The 22,033-nt window shown below is 30.8% G+C and overlaps 1 protein-coding gene across 1 annotated transcript in view; it reads left to right on the forward strand.

The window, feature by feature from the left end:
* The window catches only part of LOC107442922 (cell adhesion molecule Dscam1), a 170,807-nt gene that overhangs the window by 35,975 nt on the left and 112,799 nt on the right, over positions 1-22,033 (forward strand). The window contains exons 3-6 of the mRNA XM_043040966.3: positions 4,192-4,353; positions 9,869-10,015; positions 11,296-11,589; positions 19,739-20,008. Coding sequence (XP_042896900.2) covers positions 4,192-4,353; positions 9,869-10,015; positions 11,296-11,589; positions 19,739-20,008 — 873 coding nt within the window. The remainder of the gene's footprint in view (positions 1-4,191; positions 4,354-9,868; positions 10,016-11,295; positions 11,590-19,738; positions 20,009-22,033) is intronic.

The raw sequence follows: 22,033 nt of genomic DNA on the forward strand, positions 1-22,033 counted from the left end.
AATGCTGTGTAGAAAAATTTATATAAATTACGATGGGATAAAAAAATATTTGATAAATAGTTCGTTCGAAAATTATTAACTCTTAAACTTGTTGGTCACAGGAAAGCACCAACAGAGTTGAAATTAGACATGTTGAAACAAGCATATTTTGTTTGGAACTTAATACGTGAGCTTTTTTTTAGAAATTCTAATTTCCTTGAAAATTACAGCAATTTCCAGTGCTTTTTTTGTGCCTCATAGTTTTTTTAGTGATTCAAGTGCTTCTTTGTGATTTCAAGGAAAAATTTTCCTACTATTTTTATTTTACTCTACATTTAAATTTGTCTCACAAAAACTATACGACTTAAAAACATGAAATTACTGAGGTTTGTAGAAAAATGTACTAAGAGTTCGATGAATAAAAAAATACAAACTGATTATTAGTTCAAGATTTATTAACTGTTAAACTGGAAGCTAAGAAAAAATATGTTAGCTGATTTATTTCCTTCTGAAATGCAACAACATTTTAATGTTCGAAACGATGATAGAACTAATTTAAATTAATTTCGGCGAGTTATTTTTTCGTAACTCCAATTTGTTTGCACCAATTTCAAGTGCTTCATTGCATTTGTTTCTTCAAATGATAATTATTTATCCATTGTTGTAAAAAAATATGTAACAATTTCAAATTTCTAGACCTTGCCCTTGACTTGATATCAACAGTAACAAGAAAAATGAATATCTGAAAAAATACGAGAAAAATTATGGATGTTACCAAATGCAAATATTAACACATTATTTCTTACATTAAAATCTTATTAAAAATAAAAAACTAAAAGCAGATAAAAACTGTTCTAATGCAAACTGTTATCAGATATAAAATTTGCCATAACGTATTGTTTACAAATACTGTTAACACTTTCTGTATCCCTAAGTTTAATTTTTTTTCAAATACAGTTGGCTGTTCTTCAAATTTAGGTACCCTTTCAATTCGTTGCGAATAACGTATTGATAAAGTTTTCTTGATTGAAATTATAATAATTAAATATTTCCTAAAATAAAGTTATATTTTTTATCGACTTTTAAGGGTAAAAAAACAATGACGAACGAGAAGCAACAAAAGTGGTTGGTAAGTGGTGCAAACAGGGGGCAGAGCTTCCTAGGGTAATAAATAATCATAAGTTTCGTCGAATAAAATTGTTTATTTAAAAATAAAGAATAATTTTAAAAAATGAGTACTTAAAATATAAGTCTCTTGTATATTTTGAAATGCTTACATACAATTTGCAAAAAATGAAAAAATTAAAAAACAGCGGACTACTTTTATCTACTATATACTAGTGATCGAATGTTCTAGGACTCAATCGTAATGATTCGAGGGGGTGACCTCAAATATAAAAATTGATCAGCGCGAGTCAAGTTACAAACCTAGTCTCAAAAACATATTTCCTCTGAATAACCTTACCTTTTTTCGTCGGATTCAGATTTCTGACCCTCGAAATATGGGAGATACCCATCACACTCTGGGAAATATGATCCTAATAGTTTACACCTTTTTTCGTCAGATTCAGATTTCTGACCCTCGAAATATGGGAGATACCCACACTCTGGGAAATATGATTCTAATAGTTTACACCTTTTTTCGTCGGATTCAGATTTCTGACCCTCAAAATATGGGAGATACCCACACTCTGAGAAATATGATCCTAATAGTTTACACTTTTTATCGTTGGATTTAGATTTCTGACCTTCGAAAAATGGGAGATACCCACACTCTGGGAAATATGATCCTAATAGTTTACACCTTTTTTCGTCAGATTCAGATTTCTGACCCTCGAAATATAGGAGATACCCACACTCTGGGAAATATGATTCTAATAGTTTACACCTTTTTTCGTCGGATTCAGATTTCTGACCCTCAAAATATGGGAGATACCCACACTCTGGGAAATATGATCCTAATAGTTTATTCACGAGAGCGATCCTAAGTTTGAACCCCTTAGTGTTAATTTCTCTTTTTGAGCATTTCGACATATATCGTGAACATTTTAAGTGAATTGAAAAATTATTGCACACAATTACAACATTTGTTTTTTCAAAAGTAATTACATACAAAGAATAACTTTTAGTGAATATTTATAAATTTTTTTAGATTGAATCAGATTTTTCAGAAAATAGAATTTTTTTCATTATTTTGGAGATTAGCTAGCTGAACACCCGTATGGGTTAAATAAAGTAAACCATCACTAAATCGGTTTTGATCAAAACTACGAAATCATGCACGACATATACAGACATATACAGACGCAAATAAAAAAGATATAATAGTTTTGTTATATTTTTATTATTATTAATTGTTGCCCTTTCTAGTGGTTTTACCTTATTACTAAACATATTTGACGTATTTTTTTAACCTTGATTGTAATGCAACCCTGAATGCTGATTTTGTGTATGCTAACCAACATAGGAAACTAATGATAAATAATTAGCGAAACGGCACCAGTTAAAGTCATTTTTTTATTAAATAAGTCTATAAGCTAATAATTCGATTACATTATAAAATGTGATAATGCCTATGTGATAATATTGTTAATTTGTATCTCGACTGATTTGTATCTTTATTTGAATCTATTTAAGGGCATACGAGAGTAGATACATAAAACATACATAAAACACCAGAAATTATATCAACAACAAGTATAAAAAGAATACAACACAAGGAACTAACAGTTAAAAATATGACTCTAAATCCAGCCAACACATGTAAGATCACAAAGATCATAATTAAAAGAGTAAAACCAATATATACATAAAAGTGAATAAAACACCCATATCGTGCGTGTTAAAAGCAAGGCATAAAAGTAAAAGATTACATAAAGAACAAAATGGAATAAAATTTACAGTTAAAACATGATATAAAACCAATTCAAACATGGATATGTGATAATATGGAAAGCTCTTTTCTATGTGGCAAACCACTCGATAGGAGAAGTTTTATGTAAAGACAGTTATTTCCGATATATCTTCGAACGTATGTATACACCAAACATCGTGAGGATAGGTTCAGTATTGCAGGTTTGTCTAATATCTTACCACTTCAGTTTCTTGCAGTTATTTACTTAATATTATGATAATACTTTCACTAAATGAATTGCATATTCTTATATTACATAAACCTAGTTGCTTATGCAATTTGGCAATCATAGCTAGAAATAGCAAGCCATAAATATTACTATAGTGTGAAATCCGAGCCTATATCCCCTTATAATTGAAGGAATGGAATGATTAAAGATCGTAGGCGCATTAGTCATCAATACACCCACTCATTGCTCATTAAATATTACGTGGTGAAATATAAATGACTCTTTTCTTACCCAGAACCTAAGGATTCTTTGAAATGTTGCTCTTAATTCTCATATTCTATTAGACAAAATAAATAACTGTAAGTGTTAGTTTATTAGAAAATTGATTTCAAATATATGGAATTATTATTATAAGTTCTTAAAGTATAATTTTCGTTTAGAGCATGATCACTATAAAAAAAAGTATTTTCTTCCAATTAAGGTATATATTTTGGAGATGTGTTTGTTAAATTCTTATAAACATTTGTAATTCATACTTTAGTCGTTTACAGCACCTTTCACAAAACTCAATCTGAGGTGGTCTTAGATTATAAAATTAGTTAGTTTGGGGTTAATGGCGCAAGAGCCAGTTGTCGCTATATCACATCTACAACTAGATTTACGTTTTACAACTAGGTTGTTGGTTGAAAACAAAATTGAGGGATAGAAACCAACATTTTTGAGGTACGAAAAAACGTGAGGAAGTGAAATTTATTTTTAATTAATGAAATCAAAGATGGATTGAATCCACCGAAATGGCGTTGCCCTTAAGTTTTATAGTTGAGCCATGGGTTTCCAGTAAGGGGTGACCATATGCGTCATAGTAAGGAGTTCCTTACAATTTGGTACATTCAGATGTAGGTTCATTTTACAAGATTCATGAGTTATGCGAGTGTGACCAATGCGCAAGCAATTCAGAAGTACTTCAAACTTTTGGCAGATATTTAAGCTTGTGTAAGGATGTCGGGTAGCTTTAATATTGCTTAGATAATTAAGCAAATTATGACTGCACAAATGTTTCTAAACGTGTTTACTGTGATTGTGTATGTTGAAAATAATTTAGCATTAAGCATGTACTTTACTTTTGCAGTTATCAGTCAAAGATATGAAATCTATTTGGTCGATGAGTATGTTCTTAAGGGCAACATGGCTCTTCTTCGATGCTCTCCACCGAGCTATGTCAAAGAATATATCAGAGTTACAGCGTGGGAAAGAGTTGACGGATTTTTAATCACGCCAGATGTAATTAGTGGTAAGTATTATTTTAAGTTTTCGTTTACAAAATTACGATATCTCACGGAAATGTATATATATATATATATATATATATATATATATATATATATATATATATATTCACATATACATATATATACACATATACATACATATATATATATATATTATATATATATATATTATATATATATATATATATATATATATATATATATATATATATATATATTCACATATACATATATATACACATATACATACATATATATATATATATTATATATATATATATTATATATATATATATATATATATATATATATATATATATATATATATATATATATATATATATATATATATATATATATATATATATATATATATATATATATATATATATATATATATATATATATATATATATATATATATATATATACATATATATATATATATAAGCATGATTGTATCTTTAGAAAATATTGGAAGAAGTAGTATAGTCGCTTGTTTTTTTTTCTCTAGTAAAATAATAAAAAAAGGGTACTATCATCGCCACTGCTGTTTTAGAAATTTTCGACCGAGCGAGTCTCTCCCTCTTACAGCTTGAAAACTATTAAAAGAAAATATGAAATTTTTCTCGCTTATAGAGACACGATAAAAAGTTTCGACATTAAAATATATTTTATGGATTCATTAGTTTTCGGTTATTTTATGTCAATGTTGAAGTTTTTTTCTCCACAACGCAATTCAGTTCAACGAAAATCGTTCGCCCAAGAGTTATTTTTCTTTCAGCCTACTCTTATATCTTAAAATACGAGAGATGATTTCACTTCTTTTTTAAATTCGACTAAATTTTGGAGTAACTAAATAATTTATGTTCATTATTTTTCGATGTAAGGAAAAAATAATCTCAGTAAATTTAAATTCATTGTTTTAGCCAGCAATATATGAGATCGGGAAACACTTCCAAACTAATCATAACAGTTGCGAGTTGCTATCGTAGCCCTTTCCTTCATTTCAACAAGCATTGTTTCATTTTCTGCTAAGTTGTGATTCCTGCAAAAGCAGTTTCCGGGATTGGCGTTTGTTAGCAGAGATGGTAATGAGACCTTTATTTAAATAAACAAAACTTTTTAATATTTTCATTAATTTTCTTTTGCCAGCAGCGCAAGAAAAGACTTCAGGGGATAAAGTATTTGCCTCCCAATGGAGGTGAACTAGGTTCGAATCCCAACAGTGGCTGGTTGATGAGATTTCTGCTTCCACCTCGCACCGACCACAGAGCTGACGTAAAATTTCCTCAGTGGGAGAAAGATCATGAGTAAAAATCCCCCACTTATCAGACTAACCTTGGGAATTTTCGGGGTTTTCCTCCCCATGTAACGCAAGTGAGGTCTAGTTCCTCCACAAAATTCCTCCACAAAGGTCCCAGTGCTTGATTCAGGAGTTTCTTAGTCTTTTGGGTTGGGTTTGAAATAGCAATGCTACGGAGTTGAACATTAATAATCGTATGCTCAAAATCAGATTGGCTATTCAAATCCAAAATAAAACAGATGAAAAGAGGCTTACTCTATGTTTCTAGAGAAGAAAAAAATAGGCTTACTCTCTGTGCAGGTGTTGGAAAAACTACCAATAGTAAATTGTGGGGAAACGGGAAGTAGTCGAATCACAGATACTTCCAAATTCATTTTTTCGGGAATAAAGTTTGTTCTTAAATAATATTTAACACATTGTCTCTCTTCTCTCTTTCCAATACAGTTTCACACATTAAGGTTGATATTCTTTTATTGGCTTTTACAGTTTATGCCAACTTTTCATCCGTACACCAAGTTAGGATAAATGAAAATAAACTTGTTTTTAATCAGCAATCCATTTTGGGAGACTTTATTTGTAGATATTCATTGCATTTTAAATTTCTCATCATACTTTCTTCGTCATCCATATCTGACAAAAACAGTGAGTTCATTTAGCAATTAATGATCATTGGGGCGTCTATTTATTAATTGATTTGATTTTGATGCAAATTTCTCATATGCAACTGCTCACAACACACTTCATAATTCGTTAAAAACGCAGTCATGTTAGTATTTAGTTGGTTTCGTAGATATTTTCTAAAATGTCATCTATCTTACTGAAAAGTTGCAAGGAAGCTTAAAAACGTTTTTAATTAATCTTCGAAAATCATTTTGAAAAAAAATTATGAACTTTGCGACAGAAGCACTTTTTTACTAAGAGATTATTTTGAAGACTAATAGATTAAATTAGTTGCATACACGGGAATATAAGCACTGCAATAAATATATTAAAAAATTCTGGAAATTGTTCATGCAAAATTAATAGTTTTATAAGCACATGGATTATTTTTCATCCAACAACACTCATTTGTGGTTTTATTCCGTGTATTTCGAAAAGAACGTATAAGGAATCCACAAAATATTTAGTAATTTAAGAAATTTCAGACATGTTTAAGTACTTCGTTTCACAATTCTCTGTAATTCTCTGTAAGTACAGCAATATTTGTTTGATTTTTTTGTCATGTTAAATATCAATAATTACAAAAGTATTAATTCAGATAGCGAAAGCAAAATATCACTGAAATATTTTTATTTCACAAATTATTGAACTTTCTTCTTTGAAATGTGTATTTCAAATTAAATAATAATTTAAGAGTCAGATTTATTTTTAACATCCGGCAAATCTGGCCAGGTTTATAAGTTTATTATTTTTTATTGCATCGTATTTTTATTTTTTAAAACTTTTTAAAGCTCCAGTTTTTTTTTGAGAGTCAGACAGGGCTGTATGCTCCACACGTTGTTATCAGGATTTGCTCTTTAATCTCTGCAGTTCACGAACAGTTAAAAAGTCATAAAATATTTGTGTATGAAAAATACAGTTATGTATTTTATTGCACCAAACTATTTATAACTTTTAAGCCATGTGTGCTGTTAGCGAATTACTGTTCTTATCGATTGCTTAAAAATGCATTGAAATAATACCTCACTTGCCTGGATAGCAATGTCATACGCATAAAAATGCATAAGTCATAATTTGTTCGATTTGAAACTGAAATAACTTCTTTACCATTAGATATAATGATTTGGATGAGATTTCATTCAATGCAGCTTAATAAATGACATGGGTATCGTCATGAAACATGATTAAACAGTTTTGACCCTCTGAGCCCCTCCCTCTCAATAAATTCTCACCTTGGGGGATTGTTTTGACTTCAGAAATTCATATTGAGCTTGTATCACATTATTTTTTAAATCAATTCACTGCCTTTTCCTAACTATTCCTGCATTCAATTAATCAGGCTCAAACTTTACAGCCGTATTAAATAAAGTTGAATCAGTAATCATAGATCTGTGACTTGATTTTTGATTGTCGTACTTAAAGCTTTTCCAGCAATTTTCATACTAGTCCAGTTTTGGCAAAGGCAGTAATGATCCTGAAAGTTTAAAAAAACATCAGCTTCCTGCTATTTTAAGGTCAATTTTCAAGTCATTCCCCATATATGTTGTTGTTTCGACAAAAAAATAAACTTTTGGAGTTTACTGTTGACATCATCAAATTTTGACTGTTAAATTCTAAGAAAATAGCCTTAGGTTGAGTATTTTTGAATGATCTTTGACCTTCGAGACAAGAGTACACTAAAAATATCTATGTACTTTCAGTTAGTGTGAAAGTAGTATAATACAAATTAATGGTCAGTGACGTGGTCCACTCATTTTGCATAAAGTAATACCACATGTAAATAGATGTGTTTCTTTCCAAACATCCAGAGGTTCTCCAATCTGAACCCCCAAAACTTTGAAAAAATATCTTTCTCGCCAAAATAAAAAAGACAAGTGTCCAATAGTTTTTACTAAAAAACGTATCCTAAAAATTTGAACAATTCAAAAATGACAAGAATCTAAGAAACTGACTCTTAGAAACGTTAAGAAACTAAAAACATGATGTAATAAAGATAATAATCTCATAATTAAAGTACCTGAAGTACCTTAGTTATATTTGATGTACTAAATGACATCTGAGGAGTTATTTATTTGCATCAACCACATTAAAACAAAAAAGGTATTCTTCTTCCATCATGTTAACTTACCTACCGAGTCCGGAATTACGTTTCTCGTGTCCGTATTTTTGAAAGGAAATAAGTCCATTTTTCCTGTATCGAGATATTTAAGGGTTGAATTTTGAAAAAAATAATTAAATATTGATGAAAGTACATGAAAATGAATAGGACTTTTATAACTATAATTTGATTAAACTTTAAAATGCCATAACGTATTAATTGTAATAATAATTAAGAGATATGAGCCAATTTTTTAGTTGCAAATGAAATTATTCCATTTTCAAATAACTGCGGCTCATTTATGAATTGTGGGAGAGTGTGTGGTCGGTTTAAACTGTGTAGTCGGTTTAAGCAGGGATTTGGCATTTTTCATTTCTGAGTTTCAATCAATTTGGAGAAAAATTAAAAGCAGAGAATACCATTTATTTATTTGTTTGTCAACGTTAGTGCTTCTAAATATTCGATTAGAAAAGATATGATTTTTTTCTCCGCCAATTCAATTTAATAGTTTCTAATTGCTTAGTTGTTTATTGTAGGGAAGTATCTATAGGCTGATTAAGCATCTTTTTAATTGTTTTAAAATGACAAACATGTTATATATCAAGTTTAAAAAAATGGTAAGATTTTTGTTCTGTTAAATGAATTTCATTTTTTTACGATTTTTTGTTGTCTAGAGCAATTTTTTGCTTTTGTAATTAACAACTTCATAAAGTTAGCTATGTTACTTTATAATTATTCTTTGTTTTTTAAACCACTATACTTATTTCATCCCTATAAGCCAATTATTGAAGCGTTCCGTTTAATGATAAAAAAAAATGAAGTGGTGAGAATTCGTTTTAATGATAAAATAATTTGTGAATGTATTTATTTAACGATAAACTATTTATTGAATAGCTCGTGTATTAATGATAAAAGTTTTCGTGTAGTAATGATAAAAGTTTCTAAAACGTCTTTCTTTCAAATTTCTCCGAAACTCCTTTTTTTTGCCTGAGGTCTTTCTTAGTTTCCATATAATATTCAATTTGAGATAACAATTCACAAGTTTGCAATTAAATACAGTTTTGTTTAAAATTAGGTTATTGCAGCCCATGGCCAAGTTATTAGACGCACTATAAGATTCTATGTAAAATCTTAATTATTAGGTGATACTTTACAGCTTTATTTTTTTTCCGCAACTTTATTCTTTTTACGCGACCAAGATAACAAATAACTGTGAAAATATGTTTTCACCACCACCGAATCGTATGGTAAATGAATATAGTCGTCTAAAAAAATATGTGGATATTCGATGATTATGCGGATAATTATATTTTATGTTGTTTAACGATTCTTTCGCATCTTTAAGCAGTTTGTATGGTTCTACCTATAATTTATAAATATGCAGAATTAAAAATAAATTAAGAAGTATTAAAATTTTATAGTTACAGTTATAAATGATTATATTTTCATCCAGGTAAATATGGAATGCTGGATGATGGAAATCTTTATTTCCGTGATGTCAGAGAAAGAGATGCAACCTTCAGTTTCCGATGTCATACCGAAAATATTATCACAAGAGAAAAGATTGTTAGTTCTAACTACTCTAAAGTTATAGTTATGGGTGAGTATGTTTACACATTGTTAAGGACGCTGGAGAACAAATTTCTTTCTTTTCTGTTCCACGAGGTTTTTTTAACGGATCTTGGATATTTTCAAGTCTCTGATTTCAAATCTGCACAAATTCCTGATCAGACATCGGAATGTCAGTTGCCTTTATCTTTACCGGGGTCTTCATAGACTAAATTATTTTATGTTCCATATTGTTGCTGTGAAGCAAAAATTTTAAAAAGATCTAAATACGACGTCTGAAATTTCCTTTACTCATTGTGTAACCGTATCATGGCTATATGTTTATTCTGCTTATATACGTATTTTGAAATTTGAGTGGATTTCCAAATAAAAAACGTATTATTCAGCTTATTCATGGATGGGCTTACATTTGGAAATAAAAGGTGTATGTTTTTATGTTATAAAATTCCTCATTATTGTGTGACGTCCATTACTTAGAAGATGAGCAGGGCAGTTTAGGTAAAAATTTTCGACCAGCTTATTTTCGAGATTTTTTATTTTATGTTCTTAGAGAAAGCTAGGGGAAATGCTTGGCTTAATCCTAGTATAAATTACGTATTGGATTTGACACCATTGGTAATGTTTGGTAGAGCAATAATAATAATATAATAATATACCGTTTGCAATCTGTAACTATAGATTTGGCAAGATTCAGTGGGTATACCAGAATTTATTGCATAGGGTATATTAGGTGGGTATATACAATCGTAAAATCATTATTTCTACTTTGGCAACGATTCGGAAGCAAGCAGTTAACGTTGGCAACATGTTTCAAGTTCGCGCCAAGCATACAAGGATTTACCAAATATTTAAATTTGTTGTTTCTTAAAAAATAAAGTCGAGATTGGAATAATAGGAAAAGGGGATTTTTTTGTGTTTGGTAAAAGCTCCAAGGTAAAGGACACCAATTTCTATACTCTCAGCGCTATTCTCTATAGAAGCGTAAAAAAATTTCCTTTTTATACGAATTACTTGTTTTCTGTTTATTATTTCTATAAATCAGTTAGTTTAAACAAAGATGTAATTTGTATAAAGCGTTTGCGTCGTCAAAAAGAATCGTAAGATCAGACTAGATTTTGATTTGTCTCTTGGATTATCGCGAAGTCGGTAGCTGGTATAAGCTGTGTTTCATTTATTGACACCTGCACATGTGGACTATAATTTGTTTACGTTTTTGCTTCAGACGAAATTTTTGTAACACAATCGGCAGCAAAGAAACTTCTCGCCAAGGAACACCTTTAATATATGTTTACCTTTTTCTACTTTTTTTAGAGCCCCAATACAATCAACAGCCAAGGATTGTCCACTCTTTGAGTAAAGTGAAAGCGAATGCTGGACACCACGTGAGTCTCTTTTGTATAGCTCAAGGTCACCCAGTTCCTAAATACCAATGGTATAAAACAATTCATGGACAGAGGATTATGTCTGGAATTGGAGTTAGCGCCAAACAGGAAGACGGTGTCTTAAAATTCTCCAATGTGAAATTATCAGACGCTGGATTTTATTCCTGCCAAGTCACGAATTCCATTGGGGAAGACAGAGTTGATATTGAATTACTTGTAGAAGGTATGTTTAATGATTCATTACTGTTTTGTATGACTTTTTCAAACCTTTAACAGCTCTATTTAAAAAACAGTATCTATTCTACCTGTTATCTACTTGAAAATATGAATTTTAGACTAAACATAACTTAGAAAAATCAAGAGTCAAGTTTAGATATGGTTTCTTTGTGGGTCAAATTTTCAAAAGCATGTTGCATGAGTACATTTGTTTTATTGTTCTTCTTGATTTAACCACTAGAAAAACTAAATATTGCTGTAGGCCTAGATTTACCTAAGAGGCCAGTTTGGCTCTTTGAGTGTAGATCAATTAGACATCCAAAATCTTAAAATATTGTCATATATAATTTAAAAAAATTATGTTACAGACAAGATTTTTGAAATGTAGTGGTATTTTATTCGATTTGATTAACAAAATTAATTGATTAAACGGAACGCTGGGATTTCTGTGACAAGCAAGCATTAGTTTCTCCAGTAATTCAGCTCTCTTTAAATAATAATAATAGGTAGGTTTAAAAACTCTCATTTTTTAATAAAACCAAAACCTTTATACCCAAAATTACCTGGGATTATGGGATACCTACCTACAAACCGAAAGAGGCTTGCTGGCCCCTCCATTCATTCTTGGTATAAAGTTATAGAAATAAACATTTCTACAAGGCCAACGCTTGAATAATTAAATGAACATTTAAATTGGATCAAAATAGGAAATGCCAGAAGCATTCAATACTTTCAGTAACATATTTTATGAATTACAGAGCAACAAATAACGAGAGGGGCCAAGTTGTTCCCATTGGTCTAAATTCGTTTTATGGTTATATGTAATTAAATTGATGAAATGATTAATTAAAATACCAAGTTGCAGTATTATTAGTTGGCAATATGTAATAAAAATACTCTATGAGTTGTTAATACCAGCAGATAAAATTACAATATTGTAATGTGAAAAAGTAACCAAGAAATAAAATCATCATAACACATCTGCGTCACAAAAATTCGAACTTTTACTCTTCTTTCTTAATATGTATCATATGCATGCTATTGGGTTAGCAACTAAGTTCCCTCCTCCGTTTTTTTCTTTTTTGAAGTGGTAACATTTTATTTTCTCTGCTAGTTCCTATGTTGTTCGACGCGAATTTTCCTGCAAGCGTTAGTTTAATTGTTGTTTTTGTTACTTATGCCACTTGCCAATACCGGCAAAGCCTGCTTTGAATTAAGCGAATTTTAAATCAAAGGCTGCGTTTCTTGCGTTTCAGTGGCGCCATCTACGATCAGGAATACGACTTCTGCCACGCATACGTCACAACCCATTTTACAATGAGAACCCAATCATACTCCATTCAATGATCCTCAGGTCGTTATTTAGACCTAAGCCAGAGAACGACCAATTTCAAATCCAGTACCCCAGGAGGTATTGATATGTTATGGGAACTTGGGGGACTTTGTGAGCCAGACAGATTTAACATGCACCACTCACCATTGGATTCGAGTAGCCAGTGGGATTCGAACTTGCGTTCTCACTAACACGAGCCCAACGTCCAGCCAAACAGGCTATTCCGGTCCTTAATTTAACTGCGTTTCATCAAATCAAACTGAACTTGGACAGTTAGAATCAAGTGCATCCTTCTGATCAAAATCATTCTTTTTAAATTAGGTATACCAATTACCAGAGGTTCATTCAGCTATGACTCCGCACACAACACAAATGTTACAAGCAGCTCTCGTGGCCATAGATCTTGTATTGAAAACAAAACAGAGGAGGTGGCGTAAATTCTCTTTTCCCATGTCAATTCATTTTAATGATCTTAAAATTAACATAAATTAACTCGAACAAAACATTTAGCGAAACATTGATTCCTGTAATAAAAATCTCCTTTGAATGATCTAAAATATAATGCTAAAAGCATGGAGACATGCGGATTGTTACAAATGATAAAATGGATGGATGATAATATTCGAAATATATCGGTATAAATGTATAATATTTGAGAAAATAATCTTCCGTACTAAGGTCTGGTATACTGCTTTCAAGTAAACGCATTCAGTATTAAAAAACACGAAAGGAAAAATTCGACTAAGATTTACATATTTAAAATATATTAACCCTTCTCACTCTCAATCACTGGTGCTTCCTATAGTAAACTTGAAACTCCAATTTTTATCAAATCAAACTTTTATAGCTAAATGTTTAGTAATCACTTTATTTGCTGCCCTTCATGTATGCATATGGTATGTGTGTAAATGCCGATTTAAATATGTTGAAAGAATTGGTTATTCTTCTTCTTCTTGGGCAGTACAGCCTATGACAGACCAAGGCCGTCCCAATAAGTTTGATCTATTCTGTGTTTATATTATTATGTGTGTGATCTATTCTGTAAGCTTGATCCATCTTGATCTATTCCGTGCCATGGCCTCCCAGTTAGTTATTCCTATTATCTTCAGGTCCCTCTCAACTGCATCAAGCCACCTAGTCGGTGGAAGACCCATTTTTCTTGTACCTTCTGGTTTAGAAAAAGTTACTTTTTTTGCTGGGTTTTGGTCTTCAGATCTATAAAGGTGTCCCAGACATCGAATGCGATTGGCCTTAATAACATGAACTATGTCTGGCTGTTTAAAATAGTTGAGCTGGTTAAAATAGTTGAAATGTCGCATACTTGCAGAAGGGTGTCGAATAACTAGGTAACTGTGTCATTGTTATTAATGTTTTTTTTTTTTTTGTATTATGTTTGCCTTTCCTTAATGCTTTTAAAAGTCTTGTGTTTCAACAGTTAGTCGTAACAGGTTATTATGGTCCAGGGCTAAAGAGAATAGAAGGGCTGGTTCATTCCTTTGAAGTATCTCTTGCCGCGCCGATCCTCCGACGTCACTCTAGTGACGTCACTTTGGCGCAAAGCTCACACTTTTACTTCAAGAACGGAGCGTTTGGCCTTACTAGCTCTAACTAATATTGGATCATTTCTTTTTGCGAGATATTCTAAGACATTTGTTATTTTCTATAATGACTTTCCTCAGTTTTTGCAGTGAATTTACAAGAATTTAAAACTATTATCGAAATGCCAGTTTGCGCGATTGCAATTTGCAAAAATTCTGATATAAACACAAAAGGAAAAAGTATAATTTTTTGCGTGTTCCCTAAAGTAAATGAACAACTATGTAAAAAATGGATTCCGAAATGACACAGTTAATATAAAACCGCAATACGTTTATTCTGTCGTAAAGAACTTTTATAAAAATTCATTATCTAAATAGAAACCGCCTCGCTACTTCCTGAAGAAAGGCAGGTGAAAAGAATTAAAAAATAGATAAAGTCAAGGAAAATTAAAATGTAAGTAAAAAGTATAAATAAAATATATAGTATATAGTTGAAGTTCTCCTAATTTCATAACATATTTTTTAATGTTGTTATTCTAAATATTTATGATTTTTTTTAAAAATTATATACTCTTCAATTTAAATATCTATATATTATATCATCGTAAATTTAAATGTCTATAAACAATTGTAAAATTTCTAATTTCATTATGAACCTAAATTATTATTTTGTTTCAGTAATTAGCGTTTAAGGTTGATGTTTCCTAATGATTAAGTATGAACAAATTGCTATTAACGACATATTTTAAAATCAGGGATTCTAAATTTAACTTAACTTATCTTTATAAAAGAATATGTAGATAAAAAAAGTGTCGATATATGCCTTCATTTTTCTTAATAGTTAAAGTTAAAACTGAACTTTTTAAAATAAAGTATTTATCGTGTCATTTTCACCAACTAGCAAAACATTTTTATAAGTTTAAAATGGTATTTTTTTTTAATATAATAACCAAGAAAGGTTTTTTGAACTATGTTTATGAACGGAAATAATGTGTTAATTACGTAAAGTTTGAAGGCTAATAACCAGAAAAAGTCTAACTTATTTTTACAAGAGAACGATGCAAAGTTATCATATCTTTGCTTGCGATCTCCGAGATCTGTAGACACAGTGACGTCATGAGGAGGGAAATCGTAGCTTCAGCTCTAAGAGCGGAGTGAACTAGCCCTTGTATTCTCTTTAGCCCTGATTATGGTCAGTAACATCTGTTTAATATGGTCGTAAAGGTACATAAAAAAAGATGAGTTTTGTTTATAGCATACGTGAATTATCACACTTTAACATACATCATTATATATACATCATTCTTTATATCATGCATTATCATACGCATAACATTACACGTGTTTTATCATACACACATTGTCATACATACAAGTTTTATTTTAAAACCGTCGCTGAACAGCTGACCCTATTTTGATTTTACTACTGCCAATGTTCAAGTCTGTGAAATTTTGAACCCAATTCAGAAGACAAGGGAACTCCTTGATCAAGTATTGGTAGAAATATTCTTCGGTGGAGAAATTTTTGATGGAACTTATCCGCATTTGCGTAATGAGAAGAGGGAAACCAAGTAAACCTCTCACGGCTAGCCTGATGGCAAGAGAACTTCAACCTTCGATGGTGCTATCCGGATGCTGAATTCCTAGCTACCAGCCAACGCTAGGATTCGATTTGGAGGCAAGTGTGCTCTACGCTCAGCCACCACGGCTCATATGGGTTGTTGACGTATGCGCGTTTAGGTAGAGGGGTGCGATTGTTCTTGTTTTTAAGTGGCGCCATCTGTTGCCAAGAATTCGACTTCTGCCACACCATACGTCGCACCCGTTTATAGGACGGACCCATTCATACATCCATTCATTCATCCACCGATCGTAATTTTGACCTGTATCAGAGAACGATCAATCTCCAATCCAGTACCCCCAGAGGTATTGATTAGTTATGGGAACGATGGAGGACTTTTGCGACTCGACAGATTTAATGTGTATCAGTCACTTTTATTTCCCGGGGAGTCTCCGACCGGCGGGGTTTGAGCCCACGAACTCTCGGACATGGGCCCAGTGCCCTACCGACCAGGCTATCCCGGCCCTTGGCTCATATGTACAAGTTAGGAAAAATTTTCTGAAAAAAAAAAGACATTTCGGTACATTATGTTTCAGGTTGCAACCTAAAAATTTATATAAGTAACTGTTACGCGAAATCATTAATAGTATTATAACAATTATAGTTTCATTTCAATAACTCTCTTCCTTCAATATCCCCTATTCTCCCAAAACTTGATTCTCAAAATTCCAATTTTATTTCTAAGATAACGATAAAGATCTATAAATTACGAAAAATAAATCTAAAAAGTTTGAACAAATATGGTCAATAGAAAGAATAATAACAAAGACTTTCAAAGATGATACACGTCAATCGCTTCAACAAACAAAATTTCACAATTTTATATAGAAAGACCTCAATAATAGAAATTCATTTTTTAAAAAAATAGGCAAGACGTAGAAAATATTTCATCCAATTACAAACCCGTCTTCGAAACCGAAGTTTTATTTGTTACAGAAAAAAACAATGTTTGTATTGAGGTGTATCACTTGGAATGCCACAAATTGCTAGAGAAAATTTCTTAAGGAACAATTGTTTCCCAGAATCCTAATGACAAAAAAGGATTAAAGGAAAATAAATAGGAAGAAAGCATTCGTTCAATTAAGCACAAACATATTTATCATCAAATGATGCCAAGGATTTCAACTGCATTGTTCATTAAGTAGACGACGTATTTTCTGAATCTAACAATTCAAAAGAAATAATGGCGCTCAATTATTTTTGTTATTAATTCGTATTTTTGTTTGTTACTAATTCGTATTTTTATTTATACTCGTATTTTATAAATATGCATTTTAGTTATTATCTAAACTTACAAATCTCATTGTTATATTTAATTAATAACATAGTTAATATATTTAAAATTAATAATACACAGTTGTCTCTTGTATACTACAGGAAACATATTCATAGCGTTTAAAAAAATTAAAAGATATGAATAATTCTTATCAAAAATCAAACATTGAAAAAGTAACAAATAATATTTAATGTATCCATGAACTTGTTAAGAAATTTATATTTCACGTTTAAATTAAAACTGTTTTAAAACTTGTGTTTGAGAAATAAATTATTTCAAAGCAAAATAATCAGTTTATATTATTATAATTTATAAACTACTTCATTTTATCACTGTGCAATCGATTTTCTTATGGAGTAAATAAAGCAAAATCTAATTTCAATTTCATCACTGAAGTTATGTAAATTTGGACGGAAAACAAAATGCCAATTTCCGAAGAAATTAACCAATTGTTATAAAACTACAGAATTAAAGATAAAGTACTAAAATATAGAATGATAATTCTACTGTAATATAATCATGAACTTGATTGTTCACTTTATTTTCGCTTGTTCGGTCTTGATTCTAGATTCGTCAGTTTAGTTAAGAACCTCCCCGAATGCACTGAAATGAGGTTCCGAGTTGAGGAAACACTTTCGTCATATATGACTATTCACATTTCGTCACAAATCACGTGATTTCGTGACGAAATGATTCTCAAAATTAACGAAATACTGCTCAAGAATTGGAGAATTGTCAAGCGGAACTTGTCAATGGTTTGGAACTGGTCAAGTAAGACTTGTACTACAATGAAACCATTTTGTTAAGACCCGTATTCAAATTCTGCTTGCTTCGTTTAGAAACTTTTGACGATAATTTAAAAAAATCAGAGCAAAAATTAAAGCAAACAGCATATAATCAAGACAATTCAATTCAAATTTTCCTTTGACGCACATTGTAAATTAAATTAGCATACATGGAATATTTCGTATTTTAGCAGCCTTTCTGGTGAATATGTCAAGCTGCATTGCATTGCATTACATTGAATATATAGTATTGCATAGATTAAATTACATAGATTACATTGCGCAAACTATTAAGATGACCATAAATTAATGTCGTTTCCAAACATTTTGATTTTCTTTTGTCAATTATCAGCTAATTGCGTATTTGTATTTCAAAGTAGTAATAACAATACTTTAAGATTAGAATTACTAGGTTACTCGTATAATTTAAGCTTAATATTTTGACTTTTTATGATGAAAAGTTCAGCCAAATACCGAAATAAAAATATCTCCGACAATGTATGATTTTTATAATTTCACGAGCATGGTAAAGCACTAGTTTCCATAAAAGAATCCTTTACCATGTTCAATAAAGTGTACTTAACTTTCGTTAATGACATGGGTATTTTTATCCGAATCTAGAAATTTTAATCTTTTTTATAATATTTATCACAAAGACCAAACTTCTACAGTCAAAATACCCGTCCTTCAAGAACAAGCTGAATTTAGCCTATTATGGTTCTTAGAAGCCAGAATTCACACAAAAGCCTTTGCGTTACAACCTAATTGTTATCGCTGCAGTCATTAATATGTAAATGTTATGCATAAATATTGTCCTTCTAAGCAGGAAAGTTATACTTTGAGAAGTAAAATTTCAATAATTCGGTCAAATTTTTTTGAAATTTTTTTTGTGTTTTCAGCTTTCCTACTGTGCACTAAACTCCTACTGTTTCGTATCTTTCAGAGTTCAATGGCAATAGCAATTTTAATTATTTTTTAATTTTTACGAAAGTAAAAAGAGTTAAAAAGGATTAAATTTAATTTTATAGAAGCAGAACTTAAATAATTAGGACAAGTATTTTTTTTTAATTTTTTGTTTTATAAATTTTTCTACTGTACGCAAGACTCCTACTGTTACGTTTCTTTCAGAGTTCAATGACAATAGTAATTTTAATTATTTTTTAATTTTTTAATTTAGAAGTAAAAATTCAATAATTAGGTCACATTTTTTTATATTTTTTTTTATTTTTAGCTTTCCTACTGTACACTAGAATCCTACTGTTACGTTTCTTTCAGAGTTCAGTGACAAAAGTAATGTAATTTCAATTATTTTTTAATTTTTACCTCAGAGTTCAATGGCTATAATGTTTTTTTTTAATTCTCTTTACTTGAAAAAATTACTTCTGAGCTTATATTTAATTGTTAAATTGTTGTTTTTGTAAAATATTATTAAATCACGAGTTTTTCTGTACATCTATGACACTTTATCTTCTACAAATAATTCCGAGAACGACACTTTTATTCTGCTTCTATTACCTAAGGGCATATATGTTTAAAAAAAAAAAGCTTTTCAGGAGTCAAGACATTTTTACCCTTTCCGATGCTCTTTTTTTCTCTTTTATAGAGCCATTAAAGGTTAGTATCATCCCAAAAGAAATGCAACTAAATGTGGGTAAAGATGGTCTTTTCAACTGCTCCGTCGAGGGTCAACCATTTGACAGCATTTTCTGGAAGAAAGATACAAGATTTATTGGGGCAGATTCTCGATTTTTATTCCCGTCTCCGACCATCCTTCAAGTGACCCATCTCAGGGGACAGGATTCGGGGATGTACCAGTGCTTCGTCCAGAGGGAATCCTACTCTTCACAGGCAACTGCCAGGCTTCTAGTTGGAGGTAACGTTATTTATTTACCCTCTTCAGATAACTACTATATTTTTTTTCCCGTTGAAAATACTCTTATGGGAAAATAAATGAGCCATGTCGTAAATACTCTTAATCGAAATGTAAAGGTAGGAAAAAAAAAGAATGTTAGCGTATAGCGTATTTTTTTTTCATTTTATAACCGGTGTTGAACAACCGACCCAATTCAAAGTTTGCGACAATGTTCAACTCCGTAGCCTTGTAATTTTAATCCTTACCCAGAAGGCATAAGACTCCTGGATCAACCACTTGAGACAAACTAGCCCTCGTGGATGGCTTTCTGGTGAAGCTAACCTATATTAGCGTTACATAGAGAGCAAAACTACGAAAGCATCTCACAGTTAGCACGGCAGCAAAGGGAGTCTAACCACTGATCCGTCTACCTCTGATGAATTTTTACGCTAACATTGTGGTTGGTATGAGCCGGGAGCAGAATTCATGCAAACGAGTCAAAGCTGGGATTCGAATCCAGGTCATGTCATTGGATGGCGAATGCTCTATCCCTTGAGCCACCACCGCTCATATTTCAGTGTACCGTCATGTGGGGCTACTTTGTGCAAATTCGAATTTGGCACTTTTCAAGTGCTGCTGTTCAGTATTATGCTTTTTTCACGTTAAAAATGTGTGGAATTTGAAGATAGAAGTCTCCTCTATTACTACAAACATTTTTACGAATTTTAAAACAATTTCAGAGCGTGTTTTGTTTATCCAATATCAACAACTTTCCGAGAACGTCAGACGTCGAAAAGTGTGCGTGGAAACTTTAGCTGTGAAATGCAAAGACGTTGATAAAACAGTTGTCGTACGTGCAATATTTTTTATTTATATATTATTAAGCAATTATATCATGCTAGCGCTAAAAAATTTCGAAAATTAATAACAAATAAGCGGAAAATGAAAAAAAATGCATTGCGGAGCTATTTTGAGCAAAGTTTCATTCGTTTGTTTCTTCGAAAGAAAAATGGTCAGACGTTATAAAAAAAATACCTGGAACGAGAAACTACCGTGATTACACTTTAGAAAAGTTGCAACAATGTTTGCAAGCAGTTGCTGGTAATATGTCAATTGCAGAAGCTTCTCGGAAGTACAAAATCCACAGAAATAAAATCTCTAATAAAATTAACAAGAAGCACGTGAAACGTGCTGGTAAACTATTATTTTTCTTCTACAAAGATTTTTCAATGAATTAATCAAACAATTTAGCACATAAAAATATATTTTATAGGACATCAGGTGGTTTTGACAGAAACTGAAGAGCAAATTCTGTCATGTTCATTCTAGCATGTTATGTTCAAATTTATCAATATTATAAATGCTAATAAATATGTAATAATTATTATTTTTGAAATTTCATCTATTTCAATGTTCAAAAATGCATATGGTTTCCTTTTGCTTAAACTCAAATGCTTTGAAATAAACATTCTTTTTAAGAAAAAATTCTTTATAAAAAATGGTTTTTTAACGCTGAAAATTATTTTCAAACTAATATCTTTACATATCTTGATGTTTTTGCTTTTAGAAATGTCAACAATTAACTTTTTTAATAATTTTATATCAATATTTTACTAAAAACATGATTATTAAACTGAATTCCTATCGCTGCACAAAGTAGCCCCACTTGGGGGCTACTTTGTGCAAGGTATATTTTGACTTATTATTTGCAAATATTACATACAAATAATGCCAATATTAATCAAATTCATTCGTCTGAGTCCAGTTATGAATATAATATCGATAAATTTTACTAAAGTTTGAATTAACATAGTTTTTTTACATGTCAAAGTTCAAAAACTGCAAAATCCTGCACAAAGTAGCCCCACATGACGGTATGTTAACATTTAAGAATGTGGATCATATGATCCTTTTAATTTTGTTAAAAAAAATATTGCTTCAGTTCAGAATGCACTCAAGAGGGCCACTATATCGGGGAGAAATTTTTTATGAGAAATTCTGTTTTACCTACATTAGTAATTTAAAATTAAAAGTATTGAAATAAGT

Source organism: Parasteatoda tepidariorum, chromosome 10 (genome assembly GCF_982258835.1).
Source record: "Parasteatoda tepidariorum strain Cologne lab strain chromosome 10, Ptep-v5.0, whole genome shotgun sequence".
Taxonomy (NCBI): domain Eukaryota; kingdom Metazoa; phylum Arthropoda; class Arachnida; order Araneae; family Theridiidae; genus Parasteatoda; species Parasteatoda tepidariorum.